The sequence below is a fragment of the Gigantopelta aegis genome, chromosome 15 (genome assembly GCF_016097555.1).
Source record: "Gigantopelta aegis isolate Gae_Host chromosome 15, Gae_host_genome, whole genome shotgun sequence".
Classification (NCBI taxonomy): Eukaryota; Metazoa; Mollusca; class Gastropoda; order Neomphalida; family Peltospiridae; genus Gigantopelta; species Gigantopelta aegis.
Genome location: NC_054713.1, coordinates 3,374,646 through 3,394,673, shown reverse-complemented (window position 1 = coordinate 3,394,673; position 20,028 = coordinate 3,374,646). Strand labels below are relative to the sequence as shown.

The window sequence follows — 20,028 nt, the reverse complement described above, 5'->3', positions numbered from 1 at the left end:
AAATTATCTAATAAATATAACAAAACAATCTGACCTGTGTTGAGCAACCACCTGTCTAAAAAAACCCCAACCTTTTAGTATTTTAGGTGGGTGAAGTTTGACACTATTTAAATTATTGATATTATTTTATTTTATTTTTATTGTTTTTTTTATATCCAGTATATATTATGTGTTACAGGGGACAGAATGACCAGCTTATTTTTGTGAAACAGAAGTTTTAATGTTCACTGGCATCATCACTTCTAATATCTCCATCATAACTTTGAAGCACTGCCCATGACAACTTTTGAACTACAAATGACTAGTTTTGGAAATCGGTTGGAATTTCATGATCAGTCATCGGTTGCATTCAGTTTGTACCATCTGATCAACTTCCGATTATACAATTGTTGAAGTATATGAACTTAAAAAGAAAAAAAATAAAAAAAACCCCATTTCAATTACTAGAACTATGCACCTGTGTTGTGTTCACCGGGATAAACCCTACATTTCTTGACAACTTGACCTGACCTCAAATTAATGGCATTTTCGCTCATGAGAAAGAAGGAAGCCTCAATCACGTGACTGGAACAGGAAGCAGAAAACTCATTGAAAGATATCAAGCCATCTCACTGGCTGTTGGGATGTTAAGACCAGTATACTACCATAGGTAGAAAATACCATTAGTTTGAGGTCAGGTTAAGTATTCATGAAAACATAAAATGCTCCAAGTTTTCTACAAATTGTAAATTTTACCTTCAATATCGGACCTTCAGATTTCAAGGTAACAATTGTTTCCAGTATCATGTCGGTAAAATCATGGAACAGAAATTTCTTTTCCCAATATTATTATATAGAGTACAACTATTCAACAAAAATAATATAAACAGTTTCCAATTGGTTCCCATGATTACAAGGCACGGAACCGAAAAAGTGTTTCCCATAAAGTTTGAAATCTTATGGCCTGAATATCTGCTTTCTTTACACATACATGAAAGCAAATCTACCCCCCCCCCCCCCCCCCCCCCCAAATAAAATAAAATAAATAAAAATGAAAATAACATCTATTGTATCGTCTAAAATTTATGAACGATTACAGAAAGCATATTCTGTGGCAATAGATTATAGATACTTCACATTGGTGGGGCCCAACGGATCAATTTTCGATTATAGTCAATCATGTTGACTTCACTACAAATGACTCACATATTTTCATTTGTTAGTCACGTGAAGTTCAAAAAGTCGTACAACTTGGCAGTTCTTCAGAATTGGAAGGGATATGAATGATCTGGAAATAACTGTCATTATCTTTCTGCATGACTCATTGGGCTATTTCTTGTTCCAGCCAATGCACCATAACTGGCACACCAAAGGTCATTGTATGTGCTGTCCTCTCTATGGGATGGTGCATATAAAAGATCCCTTGCTGCTAATCGAAAAGAGTAGCCCATGAAGTGGCGACAGCGAGTTTCCTCTCTCAATATCTGTGTGGTCCTTAACCATATGTCTGATGCCATATAACCGTAAATAAAATGTGTTGAGTGTGTCGTTAAATAAAACATTTCCTTCCTTCCAATAGCTGATGATTAACAAATCATGTGCTCTAGTGGTTTCGTTCAACAAAACAAACTTAACTTTAACTTTATTTGAAGAAAAGCAGACATACACCTGAAATTACAGTGGTATAATTGATGAAGAATAATATCTAATTACTAACCACAGTATAACCACTAATACTTCTAATGGCCACTCCTTAATATGCTATATTTATCCGTCAGGTATACATAGGCTACTTATACTCTTGTGTGATTATTTAACACATGATCTGTTGTGTTTGTTCGACTCCTAATAATCTACTTTCTGATGACTAAACATAGTGTTCATAGTACACTTGATGTAACAGTTTTAAGGTGAATTTCGTTTTCTCTCACATTAGCTAGTGGTACTGTAAGATCTGATTACTGTGTAACGAGTATTATTCGTGAGAGTAAATGTTTACGATTTAGAAATTACAGCTGTCGTTTTATTTTGTGTGTAAATCCATATTCTGATACACCTACTAAAATCTGTATCAGAGTGATTCGACCAATATCTCATATGTAGTGTTTTGTCCTTCAGCTTACCATATAGCACATGTGCAAGAAATGAATGTAATCCGAGATGTACTTTAATTAATCCTCCTGCAAGTGAGGGGCGGGACGTAGCCCAGTGATAAAGCACTTACTTGATGTGCAGCCAATCTGAGATCGATCCCCGTCCCTGGACCCATTTCTCATTCCAGTCAGTTCACCATGACTGGTATAGCAAAATCTGTGGTATGTGCTATCCTGTCTGTGTGCTTATAAAAGTTATCTTGCTACTAATGGAAAAATGTAGCGGGTTTCCTTTCAAAGACTATATGTAAAAATTAACGAATGTCTGACAGCCAATAGCCGATGAATAATAAACCAATGTGCTCTAGTGGTGTCGTTAAACGAAACAAACTTTAACTTTCCTCCCTCGAGTGTGAAATAAAACACACTCGTACTAGTAATGTTGTTTTAATGTTTTTAATAATAACACCAGTTCTTAATCATTATGCATGGGGCGGGATTTAGCTCACTTGGTTGAGTGCTCACTCGAGGTGCTTGTGTTGCAGTATCGAACCACCTCAGTGGATCCATTCGACTGATTGTGTTTTTCTCATTCCAACCAGTGCACCACAACTGGTCAAAGCCGTGGTTTGTGCTTTCCTGTCTGTGGGAAAGTGCATGTAAAAGATCCCTTGCTGCATTTGAAAAAAATGTAGCGGGTTTCCTCTTATTGACTTTGAGTCAGAATTATCAAATGCTTGACATCCAATAGCCGATGATTAATTAATCAATGTGCTCTTGTGGTGTCGTTAAACAAAACACATTTTTTAATGATTCATCTCGTACCTAAATTCTCAAAAGCCAAACACACCTTTGATTTTGATTGGCCGGTTGAAAATGGCATTTTGTACTAATTTTAAAATGGGTGCCTATTTCCTTATTGGAACACAAACAAATCTCATTCTGTGATTACTGTAGGGTGTATACTACCAAATCAAATCCCATAGACGACAATAGTAACACATGTGGCTAAAACTCCTACCTGCAGCGTATCAATCGACTTAGCGCTACAGATATAAATACTACCACCCCTCACCTTTAAGTGAGTCAGAAAAAAATGGGGGTCAAGCTGATAATTTCTGAGATAACGGGTAGCGTCTATGACTACCCAGTCCTAGTTCCGCACAAAATTCGAGTACTTTTTTTTTTACAGGTACCCCATACATGTTTCAAGCACAAGGCTACTTGACACAGTGGTACTAGATGAAATAAAATTGTATACATTTTTGGCCCAGATGAAACTATTTCTTTTTACAACCAACACACTCACATTTATCACCAATCACATGTTCACTTCTCTATCAAAAGTTGGGTGCACCTTGAACTTTGACCCAGCCGGAAGTTATTTGGTTTAGTACTACCTGTAACTGCTACTGATTGTGATGTTTACTAAAGTTCTTCAAATTTGTGACTTGAATATATTACCACTGACTAGGTGTTTTTTTTAAATTGTTTATATTTATAGTTTTATTTTGTTAGTAATTATTCACTTAGTATAATTTCTGCTGTCAAATTCAAATTGCTAAAAAAAAAAATGCAAACATTACGTACACATAAATAATACCTGTTTTACAGTACATCATAACTGGTAAATAATATATTATACAAAATAATTTAATAATGAAAATAGATCAGATTTGCATTTAAAAAATAATTACTTATTAAAATGTCATATCCAGTATATGTTTTGCTTGTCACTTGTAACAATTTCTTGCTTATTACCTTTTCTGGCTTGCATTTGTAAACTTTCTCCTTAATATATCTGTATTAAACAATGTATCCGATTTGCAGTCATGGTTTTATTAAATTACACATTTATACCTACATACATCAATTAAACAGTGTTGCTAGTTTGTTTTGTGCCATATTATAAGGATCCAATTGTATCGGTGAAAATTACAAATATCTTGGTCTGAGTGTGTTTATTTTGATATCATTAGAAGCGCCGCGTTTCGTTGAACATCCATTATAATCAGCTTTCGGGAATTTTTATCAGAACTGTTTATATTTTAATGTCGAGATAAAATACATAACAAGGAATCATATCACATATTTATTACAGACTTCAATTTAATATATACATGTTACCTACTACATATTACCTGCCCTCATATTTACTTTATGTACAGGTGAAACACCCCCCAACCCCTTAACCCCTTTTTTTTGTAAACCCTGGCCGCTGAGCTATTTTGATTACCTATAATGTCCGGAACCCCCTGTTAAACATACTGATTGCCCTCACGAGAGAGTATGTGGTCAAGTCAGCGAGCCAAGGTTCCCAATTATTTTTTGACTTCCCTATATAACCTACCCCAGAACCTGCCCCCCGGCAATCGTTTGTGGGCTAAACTCGCCTTCAGCCCCCAAAGGTCAAGCGTCAGCGAGCCAATCCCAATCTTTACCTGCCCAATCAGCAATCGTAGGTGGGCTGAAACTCCCCTTCGTCCCCGAAGGTGGAGCGGATCCCTCAAACAGACTCGAGTGAATCCGTTATATTGACCTGTCCCCCTACTGTCCAGTAGGTAGGACCTAACCCTGGTCCCCCGAGGGTCCTGCCACAGGAGTGAATCTATATCCACTCCACCCATACCCTCAATAGCTCAGTTTTGGACCCCCAGTCCCCCCTCTCCCTAAAAAAAAACGCTTCCATGGCACCCTGCATTCCATCCAGGTACACCACATTTCCTTTGCTCGACAGATGCACTCCATCATTCCTGAATAACTCCACCTCTATAACAGTCAAAGCAGGGTTCCCAATAACTGCTCCCCCCCCCCCCCTCTGCAAGGACCAGTGCTTTCACTGCACTGTTTACCCTTTTCTGAGCTTTGTCTACCTGCTTTTGATGTTCCGCTCCATGCCAGTAGAGGCGCGGCAACATATTCGACCAAATGATCCTTACAGAGGGGAGTAGTGACCTCAGTCGCAAAACTGAACAAGTAATATCCTGAATTTTAAGGACCCAGTTGTTAAATGAGAGAAAAGAAGAGAGGTTCGGATATTTAACTTACCCAAAATAAAATCTAATTAAAAATTCAATTTCGACATTTTAAAATTTTGTACCCAGTCTGCAAAATCATGGAACCTCCAGGTGCCTGGTTTGATGGATTGTAACTCACCCAAAGAAAATGATCTAACTGCGACCACCGCATTCCCCTATTCCCATACCATTTTACACTTATACATATGTGGAAACCGCCTGTACGGCCCCACAGCTTTAACCCCATTGCTCTTGGGTCAGCAACTGGGGAGAACCGGTATAAACTGTCTTGTCCTTCAAATCTGTTCCTGGTATTTTGTTACAGATACCCCCAGAACTGGAGAACGATGTTCTCACTTGTGAACACCCCCCGAACACAGATGTTCTTTGTATGTTAGTACAGTAAATAGCCGTTACTCCTTTGGTCATTCTTAGATTTTCTTATGAGAAGCTTTACCTGATATGGCAGTTGTTCCCCCAATCTGAAAATTAAACTAACATCATGTACCCCAACAGCCCTGTTTGAAGTGTCACCTCGTGCAGCAGATGTTATTTCCCCCACACGTAGGAATGGAAAAAAGTCCATCTTAAAAGCTGTTGCAAAGAGCTCAGTCTCGAACTGAGACGAACAAACATGTGATAATGCTGCCACTATCTTCTCTAAGACTGGCAAAGTGATGGGGCTTCGTACATCCAGTCTAATATTCCCCCTACTAAATCCCTCTAGGAGCTTTGAAATTACAAAGTGCTTTGTCGGGTCCCCATACCCATTTAATCTATGCCAGTTACTTAATCTGCTAATGTAGGTTCGAACGGTGGATGGTGATAATTGTTCTAGAGACAGACAAGCAATAAAGTGGATTAAGTATTCTAAAGGCACTGGCCATAATGGAGACAACTTAAGTTGCAGTCTAAACTTTGCTAGCCGTTTCTCTGCAGTTTTGTAGGTGTTCCATGTCTGACTTGCCATATAATTTTTTAAAAGCCTATTTGCCTCTGCTGTCAAAGCTGCCACACCTGTGGAGGTATCTTGGCGGGAATCAAGTCTGCTACTGGTGTCAGGTTCCGGAACTTGCCCCACTGACAACCAGAAATAGCAACTGCTATTAAATTCTGTTTCCCAGCAATGTGTACGGCTTTTAACAAAATGTTCTTTCGCAAAGTTATCAGGACCAATTTCCTTATTAATGTCATTACCATGGCACATTTAGACGTTTTCTTATTGATCACAACAACTGCCATTTTAATTATTAATGTCATCTGCAGCCATTTACATACTTATTGTACCCTCAAATGTCAATGTGGGTAGCAACTTTTTGTTCGTTTGCAACAACCCCTGGGAAGAGTTCCAAAAATCACTTTTTATGTTTTGAAGCATAACCCCATTTTTCCACCATTCCGTAGACTCCAAGACCCATATGCCCAATGACAGTGTAATGAAAGTGAAGCGAAACTCCAAATCTCTTTTTTGTTTTCCCTCCCGCACTATCAGTGAAAAATTCCAACAAGTCACTACTTGTCCAGAATAAATAACTTTTTGCCAAGTGTTTAGAGAAGAAGTTCATTATTAAATGCCCCCGGGCATACTTTACTTATTAATATTACCCGCTGAAGCCACAGAGTGTTTGGTAAGTCTTTAGTACAATTGCGACGAAAAGGAATTGAAATTAGATGCTGCTGCTGATGATAACTAGTTTAACGTGCCCATATACCACTAGGGTTTCGAACACGCCCATTCCGAGTCCGACCTCCGGTAAGATCGGTGGCCTGACTCGGGAGGGAAGGGGGGGGGGGATGTTTAGAGTTGAAAATGGGCAGAATTTTGAAAATAGCAATTAGTAAAAAAAAGTTAATAGAATAAATTTTAAAAAAAAGAAAAAAAAGTTACAAACCAAAAATAAAAAGAATTGACTGCTCAGCTGAATATTTATATAATTTGGAGCATTTTAGAAGGACAGTCCAAAATTAAATGAGAGAAAGAAGAGAGGATCGGACTATTTAATAATAATAATTAAAAAAAAAAAAAATTCAATTTCGACATAAAATTTTGTACGCAGATCTAACAGTTTAAAGTCCGATCGATATGTCCACGTGAGTGGCCTCGTTAAGGCCGTTTGAGTGCACAGCTTATAGGGACGAGATGGGTTGCATCCCGTCAAGAAAACCACTATATTGACAGTCATTAGAGGTTGAAGGTGTAGTGCTGTGCTGAAATACAGATCTTGAGAAGCCGGAGAGAGTATCAGACTAGGGTATAGTCCAGTCGTCATGGGTTGGTATAGTGGTGCGGACGGGCCCGACTCCCGATGATACGAGATGGTATCACTATAAAGCAAAGTAAAGTCTAGAAAAGAGTAGTAGGGGCCGCTTCCTATTTCTTCTTAGAGTGGGGTGGTAAATCTTCCAGTGCTGCTAGGACAGGCTCGGACATGTAGAGACTAAACGCGAACAACCGTGGCGTTCTGCAGAATGGCCGTCATACGAGTCACGAAAAAACAAGTCGACATACTCAGCCGGGGAAATGACGTGGAGACAAGGAATCTCGCTAAAAAAGAATCCAACCTGGTGGTGCAGGCTGTCGAAACGAGAAGCGTTCCAGCGTTCAATCAGTTCCAATGGCCGCATACATCCCAGTAGAAAAATTCTGCCCAATTTCAACTCTAACCCCCCCTCCCGAGTCAGGCCACCGATCTTACCGGAGGTCGGACTCGGAATGGGCGTGTTCGAAACCCTAGTGTTATATTTATGTATTTATGTGTTTTAGTTGTGTATTATTAAAATATGTTAGGTATTTAAGTTACCTTCCTCTTAGCAAGTTTAGCCAATAATTATGAATAATCATGAAAGTAATCGCTGATTACAATTACATTAGCAATGTAATCGATTACGATTGCGATTACATGACATTCTCAAACAATGTAATCGATTACGATTGCGATTACATGAAAACATGTAATCGATTACAATTACTGATTACGATTACCCCATCTCTGATATATATATATATATATATATATATATATATATATATATATATTTGTTGTTGTATATATGCAGTTTAAATGTTAACAGAATTGAATATTATTGAAAGAAAGAAAATAAGAAATAAAAGTTGTGTGTTCGATAAGAACTGTTTTTGTAGTCATCGCCATGGCTAACTCAGTAATTGATTTGCTTGCAGGTAAGGGAAGTTAAATAAAATAAAATTATTGATATGTCACTGATGTCTTTTCTTTTACAAGGATTTATAACTGTTAATTAACAACACCAACTCCATATATATACATACATACAGTAGAATCTCGTTGGCTCGACCTCGGAAGGATCGAACACACTGCAACGCTTGAACCAAAAATGAAGTCCCTAGGTTTTTGTTCGGTGAACCCTTGTATTAACTGATGATGGGTCGAGCACGCCCAGGATCGACTATAAGCTTTCTCTCGAACTAAATTATTCGGTCCCGTCTGTCGTATTAGCTATATTTCCCTCGAACTGGTGATCCATCAAATATCAATACCAATCAAACAATTAGTGCACAAAATGGCCTCTGCGTGAAACGTTACTTTGAATACGTCTACAGTTTTAAGTAAAACAATGGGCGAGTTAATCAGCTGTCATCACTTCAGCAACCACACATTTAATTATTACTGACAAGGGCTTCTGCATCACACAATCGGAGTAATTTCTAACAAATTCTTTCACTCTGATATTTTGCTATATAACACCTTGATAAAAAATTTAAGTTTGCAGTTACCAAAATAATATGTATCTAATTCAACTTTCTAATTGATGTTACGGAAATAACCGATGTTGACCAAATGGTTCAGTCGAACTACCCGATGGGTCGAACACTTTCTCGTGCACCGACGGGGTTCGAGCCAACGGGATATATATATATATATATGATTTGACGGCCCTACAAAAATCAGAACGTATAAGACTTAAGTTGATCGGATTTAGGTGTTCTCACTGCATAATTTGATCGCATGCGACATGTCGGTGCGACTAATCGCGTAATAAGAATGCCCCTTTAAGAAGCCTGCAGCTACCCCCAACACATAAAAATGTTTACCTGGTAATTGATGCTTTAGCCTCCCGCTAAAAATCTCCCAAGTGATCAGCTCTGTATATTTTATATATGCAAACTCCAAAAATGTATTCTGAAATGGTTCTGGTCATCTCTTGAATATTTTACGTTGTATTAACAGCATAAACTGGAAAAAGGTCAAATACAAGTATGATAGGTCAGATAATTTCATGAATATTTTAATTTGTATTCACATAGTGGACTGAAGAAAGGTCATATACTTGACAATTTGGATAATGGTTCTGATCATCTCCAGGATATTTTAATTTGTATTCACATAGTAGACTGAAGAAAGGTCATATACTTGACAATTTGGATAATGGTTCTGATCATCTCCGGGATATGTTAGTATGTATTCACTTGGTAAATTGAAAAAGGTCATATACAAGACAATTAGGATGATAGTTCTGTGGGATTTATACAGGTAAACTGCAACAAGGTCATATACTTGACAATTTGGATAATGGTTTTGATAATCTCAGGATATTGTAATTTGTGTTCACAGCGTAAACTGAAAAAAAGGTCATATACAAGACAATTTAAATAATGGTTCGGATCATCTCTGGGATATTTTAAAATTTGTATTCATATGGTAAATTGAAAACGGGTTATATACATATACAAGACAATTTGGATGATGATTCTCATCACCTTTGGAATATCTAAAAATTTGTATTCACAGCGTAAAATGAAGAAAGGTCAAATACAAGACAACATGGATGATGGTTCTGATGGGTTGATGAATGCTATTTGCTCTGTGAAGAAGAAAACTCCGGAGGGGGAGAACACTAAAATCTTCAAGGAACCGAACAGAATGCCGCGGAACATCTCGACGTGCACGGGAAAGGAGCTGATGGAGGACACCAGTGATGACTCCATCGATGCTATCGACAGCAGGAGCAAGCAGAAGACATTGGAAGGAGAAAGGACATCTTGTGTAAGTTATTCTTTTGTATGAATTGGAAACAAATTCAGCCATCAGTAATTATGCAGTGGTCATGTCAGGCTTCTAAGAACTGAATATATATATATATATATATATATATATATATATATATATATATATATATATATATATATACAAACATACAGTAGAATCTCGTTGGCTCAACCTCGGAAGGATCGAACACACTGCAACGCTCGAACCAAAAACGAAGTCCCGAGGTTTTTGTTCGGTAAACCCTTATATTAACTGCTGATGGGTCGAGCATGCCCAGGGTCGACTATAAGCTTTCGCTCGAAATAAATTGTCGGTCCCGTCTGTGTTATTAGCTTTATTTCCATTGAACTGGTGATCCATCAAATATCAAATGAAAAACCACCGAAAAGGACCAACAATTGCTGCGCTTGCGCAGTTTGATAGTACAAACTTCGTATTCATTATTTAGGCGGAACGAGCTATAGATGAATCGGAGAATCGCAACAATAACCATGCAATCCTTTCTTTACCATACTTGTCATGTTGTTTGTTATGCGGCTATCGGTAATGATCTTTCAAGTACAACTAGTGTTACGGTACCTGTTAGATGAACCATGATACCAATCAAACAATTAGTGCACAAAATGGCCTCTGTTTGAATACGTCTACAGTTTTAAATGGAACAATGGGCGAGTTAATCAGCTGTCATCACTTCAGCAACCACACATTCAATTAATACCGACAAGGACTTCTGCACGACACAATCGGAGTAATTTCTAACAAATTCTTTCACTCTGATATTTTGCTATATAACACCTTGATAAAAAAGTTAAGTTTGCAGTTATCAAAATAATATGTATCTAATTCAACTTTCTAATTGATGTTATGGAAATAGCCGATGTTGACCAAATGGTTCGGTCGAACTACCCGATGGGTCGAACACTTTATCGAGCACCGACGAACAAAAATCAGAACGTATAAGACTAAAGTTGTTCGGATTTTGGTGTTCTCAGTCTATGATTTGATCGCATGCGACATGTCGGTGCGACTAATCGCGTAATAAGAATGCCTCTTTAAGAAGCCTGCAGCTACCCCCAACTCATAAATTGTTTTACCTGGTAATTCATGCTTTAGCCTCCCGCTAAAAATCTCCCAAGTGATCATCTCCATATATTTTATAAATGCAAACTCCAAAAATGTATTCTCAAATAGTTCTGGTCATCTCTTGAATATTTTAAGTTGTATTCACAGCATAAACTGAAAAAAAGGTCAAATACAAGTATGATAGATCAGATAATTTCATGAATATTTTAATTTGCATTCTCATGGTAGACTGAAAAAGGGTCATATACAAGACAATATGAATAATGGTTCAGATAATCTCCGAGATATTTTAATTTGTATCCACATGGTAGACTGAAGAAAGGTCATATACTTGACAATTTGGATAATGGTTCTGATCATCTCCAGGATATGTTAGTATGTATTCACTTGGTAAATTGAAAAAGGTCATATACAAGACAATTAGGATGATAGTTCTGTGGGATTTATACAGGTAAACTGCAACAAGGTCATATACTTGACAATTTGGATAATGGTTTTGATAATCTCAGGATATTGCAATTTGTGTTCACAGCGTAAACTGAAAAAAAAGGTAATATACAAGACAATTTAAATAATGGTTCGGATCATCTCTGGGATATTTTAAAATTTGTATTCATATGGTAAATTGAAAAAGGGTTATATACATATACAAGACATTATACGACATGGATGGTGGTTCTGATGGGTTGATAAATATTATTTGCTCTGTGAAGAAGGAAACTCCGGAGGGGGAGAACGCTAAAATCTACAAGGAACCAAACAGCATGCCGCGGAACATCTCGACGTGCACGGGACAGGAGCTGCTGGAGGATAACAGTGGTGCTATCGGTAGTAGGAGCAATCAGAAGACATTGGAAGGAGAAAGGACATCTTGTGTAAGTTATTCTTTTCTATGATTGAAAAAAAAAATCAGCCATCAGTGATTATGCAGTGGTCATGTCAGGCTTCTAAGAACTGAATATATATATATATATATATAATATATATATATATATATATATATATATATATATATAACACAGCATCAACAAACACGGTAGACGTTCTTGATGCTTTATTCATAGGGTTCTATGAATTGAAAAAAAAATCAGCCATCAGTGATTATGCAGTGGTCATGTCAGGCTTCCAAGAACTGAATATATTTTTTTTTTTTTTTTTTTTTTTTTTTTTGTATTCCATGTAAAATATGCTGTTGATATGCAGGCCTCTGAGATTTGATAATTTGTGTAACCCACTAACGGGTTATCAGGGCTTCAACTTAAGAATTTCTCACCTATGGCACCTATGGATAAAATGTCCCACCAACAGCAATTTTGAGCCTGCCTATGGCAATTTTTTAAAAGGTGACTTTTATAGCAAATAATGAAAGGTTATTTTGTTGCATGTAGACATATTTCAAATGTACAGATTTTAAATACTGGCAGATAATATACACCAGTATATTCATTATGCTATTGTTGAGGAGTTTTACCGATGGCAGTAATTTGTGTCCAGTGGCACAAAAGTGCCATTGGTGATGATCCCAACCTACAGCAATTCATATCTTAACGACGACAATTGTCATCTGTGCTGTTGTTAATTTCAAGCCATGGGTTAAGCAAAAACAATTTTGCTTGCGACACCTGCAGTTCATGTTATACTGATATAAAAATTATTGCCTAATGATACACATGTATACAAATTTATTGAACACGTCCACAATGCCATACCCTTTATTTATATATACACACATTTGTAAGTCTGCTGTGTGTTTTTGATTTCAGAAGAACGAAAAGAACCAGAGGTGATGAGTGGTGAAGTGAGGTATGAGTTGGGTGAGACAAAGAAAACCATTAAGCCAGTGGCGTGGATGATCATATTTGGAGACGGTCTGCACAACTTCATCGACGGTTTGTCTATCGGAGCGGCGTTCACGGAGAACATTCTGACTGGAATCAGTGTGTCGGTGGCCGTTCTCTGCGAGGAACTGCCTCATGAACTCGGTACAGTTTATCTTAAGTTTTCTTGTCCACTGGACTGAATTAGCCAGCTTTTGCACGGTGCTAGATTAATAGAATATATCACCGTTGTGACGTATAAATAAGGCTATTCCAACCCGAGAGACATACACATTTTGTCCCGAAGGTTGGAATTGCCTTATCTATACCTCACAACGGTGATTGATTCTTTTTCTTGCCCATTTAATTACAGTAACAAAACATTAATTTTGTAAGCTATGGTCTGTTTATTGTAGAACTATTCGTATACATTTCACCTTATGCAACGACATAAATATGTAATGTTCAACTTACCAATAAATATAACGTTGAAAATATTAATTTGTTCAAATATTTTGAAAACAATGATATAAAGTGAAATGGCAAATAGAATTTTGAAAACCATGAGTTATGACGTCAATCGTCATAAAACATGCGTTATGACGTCACGCTTAGGTAGAAATCGTCTAGCCCTCGGGTCGGACAGATTTTTCTCTCATCCTCAGGTATATGGAACAGAGCTATCCCATGAAAGAAAGCCATGTAAGAAATTTCTATCTTACATGGGATATCACGCGCTTGCGTTTAACATGACGTCGTTGGTAATATATGACATCATATTAATGTGAGGTGGTGACGTGAGAGTTTTAAATTAATATTTTGTTATTAAAACTTTCATTTTAAAGGCTTTCGTGTTAATTTGTAGTGTTAAATTTCATTTAACATATGGAACAAACACGGCAAATACGATAGAATAGTTTATTTATGACAAAATGGTCAAATAAAAAAGTGACTTGTTCAGCCATCTTTGTCTGTTCGTGTAAAATAATGGTTTATTTACCGAATCAATAAGAGAAAAAGACTCCATCATATGCGGTCATGTGGGATAGAAAAAGTACACCCTCGGTGGTGAAAATGTCGACCATGGAACTCGGCAAGCCTCATCCCAGGTTGAAATTTTCACCACCGAGGGTGTACTTTTTCTATCCCACATGACCGCATATGATGGAGTCTTATAATCTAGCCCTAGGGTCAGACAGATTTTTCTAGCACCATGCAAAATCTGTCAAGCACCCCAGTGCTAGATACATCTGTCACGCACCCCGGTGCTGGATGATTTCTACATGCGCATGATGTCATAACTCACGTTTTACGACGATTGACGTCATAACTCATGTTTTTCAAAATTCTGTTTGCCTTTACACGTTGTATTATTGTTTTAAAAATATTTAAACAAACTAATATTTTCAATTTTATATTTATTGTTAAGTTGTTACATTTGTATGTCATTGCATAAGGTGGACTATAAACCTCAGCCCTTGCACAAAACATGTTGTACCTTAGCCTAGGTTGGAATTGCCTTATCTATACCTCACAACGGTGATGGATTCTACTGATCTGACACAGCTTGAACGAATCCCAAGATGCCTCCTTTCATTTCTCACCTTCATATTACACAAGTTCTTTTGTTTTCCTAACACTTGTACATTATTTATTTATTTGTTTATTTATTTATTTTAAAAATGTATTATTATTTTTTATTTTTTTATTTACATTGCCTATTATTGTCTCGCCTTTTCTGACAGCGATGATGGTGTCAAATTTTGTATTAAAGTTTGACATTTAGATCAGTTTCTCACAAACTAAAGTCCTAAGTCAATGAAACTTGGTTTATAGTTTCACTTAGGGATTTTCATTACAGTGCACCAATTTTGTTTATAGTAGGCAAGAATTTAATTCCGCAGAATTCTTGTATATTAATGAACAAAGGTAATTTCCTAAACAGTTTGACATTAAGACTATATTTTTCACCGGTTTTAAGACGAATGACACAAGATAAGATTTTGACTTCCCTGACATCATTTTGACTTGCCAGTGGGGTCCGGGCGACCATAAAACATAAGCTGCATCATTTTGATGTCTTATAAAATATGTATTACGGTTTTCTTACAGGAGATTTTGCCATCCTACTCAACTCTGGAATGTCTCTGAAGAAGGCGTTGCTATTCAACTTCCTGTCGGCCTGCACGTGTTTCCTGGGCCTGGTGTTTGGTATTCTACTTGGGGGCATGGCTGGAGCTCATTACTACGTGTTCGGAGTGGCCGGCGGAATGTTCCTCTACATATCACTGGCAGATATGGTGAGAATTCGTACATGCTGCATCTTCATACTTTTATAGGCCGGGGCGTAGCCCAGTGGTACAGTGTTCGCTTGATGCGCGGTCGGTGTGGGATCGATCCCATTGGGCTATTTCTCGTTCCAGTCAGTGCACCACTACGGGTATATCAAAGGCCGTGGTATGTACTACTCTGTCTGTGGGATGGTGCATATAAAAAAATCCCTTGCTGCTAATCGGAAAGAGTAGCCCATGAAGTGTCGACAGCGGGTTTCCTCTCTCAATACCTGTGTGGAGCTTAACCATAAATTAAATGTGTTGAGTACGTCGTTAAATAAAACATGTCTTTCTTTCATACTTTTATATGGGGCTGGGTATTATAAGAATTTTTTTTATCACAAAGTCTGTTCTCTATATCACACTGTATATTATTCACAAATGAGTCAACCGATTTTAATGTAAATAATGTGCTTGCTTTAATAAATGAATGGTAAAATGTATAATGGGCATATTTTTAATAAGACTTTCTTCTTATGAGGTCGTATAGGATAGAAAAAGTACACCCTCGTTGGTGGAAATGTTTACCTGGAACAAGGTAAAAAATTTCACCACCAAGGGTGTACTTTTTCTATCCCACATGACTGCATATGATGGAGTCTTTTTCTCTCATCAATTCATTAAATAAACTATTATTTGCTTTTGCAAGATTGCTTTTATAATGAAGTAATTGTTACACGGTTTCACTTAGTTAATTTCTTCTCTTATCTTTCTTTAGATGCCAGAAATGAATGCTGCCGAAATTACGAACGACAAATCGTTGGGAACAATGACGATATTCATACTACAAAATCTTGGACTTCTTTCTGGCTTTAACTTAATGCTTGTCATGGCAGTGTACAGTAGTGAGATCCAGTTTTAATGATATTTTAAGTATTACATGGAACTCAACAATTGTCAAATCATTTAGACAGGTATTGCATATTACACACTTGTCTTCATTGTAGTCAATTATATAATATATATAGGATGGTAAAGCAAGGCTCGCACTGAAATGAATTTTGGTTTAGCCAATTTTCAGAATATTTTCTTGCAAATGATTAAAATGTAGTTAAAATTTAAGGAATATTTTATAAGACAAAGACTAAATGTTGTAGCCACTTTGTATAAAAATTACCAATTGGTTAATTTGGCAACGTACAGGAAGAGCCCTGGTAAAATTATTGGCAAAAAAAAAAAAATGACTTTGTGCTAAATTGGCTGTGTATGTCTCTAAATCGATAACGAACAAAATAATTAGTCGCTGGTTGTTTTCAAATCTCTGGTTCATTTGGTCTCATAGAACACTTTTATTTTGTATTTATTTACATCCAAAATGTCATTTTCGATTTGTCTTATTTGAGGTACAATTACATTATAATATATTTAAGTGTGTGTTTTAAAAACATTCACCTGTTTTAGTTTTATTTATTGTCTCCTCTTACTGCAGTAAAAAGGTGAGAAATACAGGCACCGAAATAAGCAAGGTTTTGGTAACTCATGTACAGGTTACCACCAAGTACAGACCTGGCTCTAATAGAGTCTGAGACACTAATGTTATGACAACGCCATGCAAGTTATATGCGTGTGACGTCATTTGAGATTGAGTCTGGACTCTAAACGTTTTATAAGCACGGTCCCTGGTAACCTATACATTTGTATTTCCATTATTATTATTATTACTACGCCCAATAGCCAGTTTGTATTTCCATTATTATTATTATTACTACGCCCAATAGCCAGTTTGTATTTCCATTATTATTATTACTACACCCAATAGCCAGTTTGTATTTCCATTATTATTATTATTACTACACCCAATAGCCAGTTTGTATTTCCATTATTATTATTACTACACCCAATAGCCAGTTTGTATTTCCATTATTATTATTATTACTACGCCCAATAGCCAGTTTGTATTTCCATTATTATTATTACTACACCCAATAGCCAGTTTGTATTTCCATTATTATTATTATTACTACGCCCAATAGCCAGTTTGTATTTCCATTATTATTATTACTACACCCAATAGCCAGTTTGTATTTCCATTATTATTATTATTACTACACCCAATAGCCAGTTTGTATTTCCATTATTATTATTACTACACCCAATAGCCAGTTTGTATTATGAGGTGTCGTTCATTCATTCATTCAGCGCACATATGAAGGATGAGCTGAAAAACAACAATGATAAAGATATAAATTCCAGTGAACAGGGGAAAAGTGCCAATACAACAGAGGTTATAGAAGTGACTTGTAGAACTTTTCAAAAATGATAAGAGTTGATGAAGAAATTACTGTTGAAATTAATACGGGTTCTTTGATATACCACCGACGTCACTCATTGTATTTGGGATCGGGGTTGTATATGATTTATAGAATTGATGCTTTTTGTATCTATGTGCTGTTATAATAATAATTTCCTGAGGGTATTTTAATCCCCAAGGTTCTAACTGCCATACATTAACTGTATTGATTAAGAGGTACTAGGGAGTGGCTCAAGATAGGCGCAGGGGTAAGGCACCAGCGTACGGCGCAGTGTCGCACCAGTAAGTGGCAGGGCTATCTGTGAAACCACTGACGACCTCGTCACGTGCAGTTGATTGATTTGGGTTTGAAGAGATATGGTACAAAGAATTGGAATGGGATAGGGGCATGAAAAAGAGAAGGGACTATTAATCATAATATTAGGATTATTAAGTTAAATTGATGAAATATAGACATTATATTATATGTTTATTTAATATTTTAGTAGTTATATTAGTAGTTGTGTTGTTAAAATAGTATAGGACTGTGTGTCCAGATTTTTTTGTAGGATTGTGTATCTAAGAGTTTAAGACTGTGTGTCCAGATTTTTAAAATAGAATTATGTGTATCCAATTTAAGACTGTCCAGATTTTTGTAGGATTGTATATGCAAGAGTATAGGACTGTGTGTCCAGATTTTTTGTAGGATTGTGTATCCAAGACTGTATTCAGATTTTTGTAGGATTGTATATGCCAGAATATAGGACTGTGTGTCCAGATTTTTTTTGTAGGATTGTGTATCCAAGAGTTTAAGACTGTCCAGATTTTTTTGTAGGATTATGTATATCCAAGAGTTTAAGACCGTGTTCACATTTTTTGTAGGATTGTATATGCAAGAGTATAGGATTGTGTGTCCATATGTTTTTTTAGGACTGTGTATCCAAATGATTACAAGTTTGTTTCACAAACCTTATGATATTGCTGGAGTAGCTGACTGCTATGGTATATGGTTAAAGGCAGAGTAATCACAGTTGACCACTAAAGACATTTAAAGTTTGTTTTGTTTAACAACATCACTAGAGCACATTGTTTTATTAATCATCGGCTATTGGATGTCAAACATCTGGTAATTTTGGCATATAGTCTGAGAGAGGAAACCTGCAACATTTTTCGATTAGTAGCATACTAAAGAGAGGTTTTTAAAATATTTGTTAACGACACAACTAGAGCACATTGATTTATTAATCATCGGCTATTGGATGTCAAACATATGGTCATTTTTGACACATTCATAGACAGGAAACCCGCTACATTTTTTCATTAATAGCGAGGGATCTTTTATATGCACCATCTCACAGACAGGATAGTAAATATCACGACCTTTGATATACCAGTCGTGGTGCACTGGCTGGAATGAGAAATAGCCCAATGGGACCACTGATGGGGATCGATCCCAAACCGAAATATAGAGAGATTATTATGCGTTTACAAAAACATGTATTGAGATTATATGATGTGTTTCAGTATCGTAAAGCACTATGGTTAGGAGACCGGAAAAAAATAATGTTTTAATTATTCTTGCCAGTGGCTCGCATAATACGATTTTGATTCCTAATATATGATATTGACGATACCGGAAAACACTTAGTGAAATATATAGTGCTGCCGTAGAAATAATAAAAAAAATTGTGAAAATATTAATTTTCTTTAGGCATTTCATGATCTATTTATTTGAAGATGCATAAACATGTATTCGTATTTTTAGCATATAATACATTACATATACCATGTTCTGTGTTTCTATTTCACATACTTCAAAGTAATAATATGGTAATGTGATTTAATAGACCATACATAAATTTGCATTTCTGTTATGGTTTCCACGCTCACATCCATTGTGTATTGAACATGTTTACATGAACAATAATTGTGCATCCATTGCCCATGTGTTTTAGTAATTTCATGGAGGATAATTGCATAAAAATATCAAGACTTGCTGAAAAACGGACATAACTAAGATTTACCATTTTGCAGTGTTTTCTTACAATGATGAAGTTAAAAAGCGAGATATAAGTGCATGTATTACTTTCTTATCACAGTGACAGTATTAGCTTTTGTGTTTAGCTCAATGTTAAGTTTTGCATTTATCTCCATTTCTCACAAACTGTGACTCCTAGATCAATGAAACTTGGTCTATAGTGCATCTATGAAAGTCCATTTTTGATACATGTTTTAAAAATTAAGAAATATAAAATACAAAATCTGTTTAAATTTTAAAAAATGTTTTATTACCTACGAGGTACAGCATAACGAGGGTCATATTTATCGTACGATTTCCCTCGTATGTCATAACTAAATCGTATGTCCTCCTGCCATTGTCGTTTAACGATTGGCTGACACGACATTCCACAGATACTACTTTCTTCATTAATACATTTTTATTTCGAGT

At 36.3% G+C, this 20,028-nt stretch overlaps 1 protein-coding gene across 1 annotated transcript in view; it reads left to right on the top strand.

Moving 5' to 3' along the window:
* LOC121390274 (metal cation symporter ZIP14-like) overlaps positions 1-17,106 on the top strand; it is a 38,081-nt gene extending 20,975 nt beyond the window's left edge. The window contains exons 6-10 of the mRNA XM_041522055.1: positions 9,859-10,113; positions 11,913-12,078; positions 12,963-13,181; positions 15,129-15,316; positions 16,068-17,106. Coding sequence (XP_041377989.1) covers positions 9,859-10,113; positions 11,913-12,078; positions 12,963-13,181; positions 15,129-15,316; positions 16,068-16,211 — 972 coding nt within the window. The 3' untranslated portion in view covers positions 16,212-17,106. The remainder of the gene's footprint in view (positions 1-9,858; positions 10,114-11,912; positions 12,079-12,962; positions 13,182-15,128; positions 15,317-16,067) is intronic.
* Positions 17,107-20,028: the final 2,922 nt, after the last annotated feature.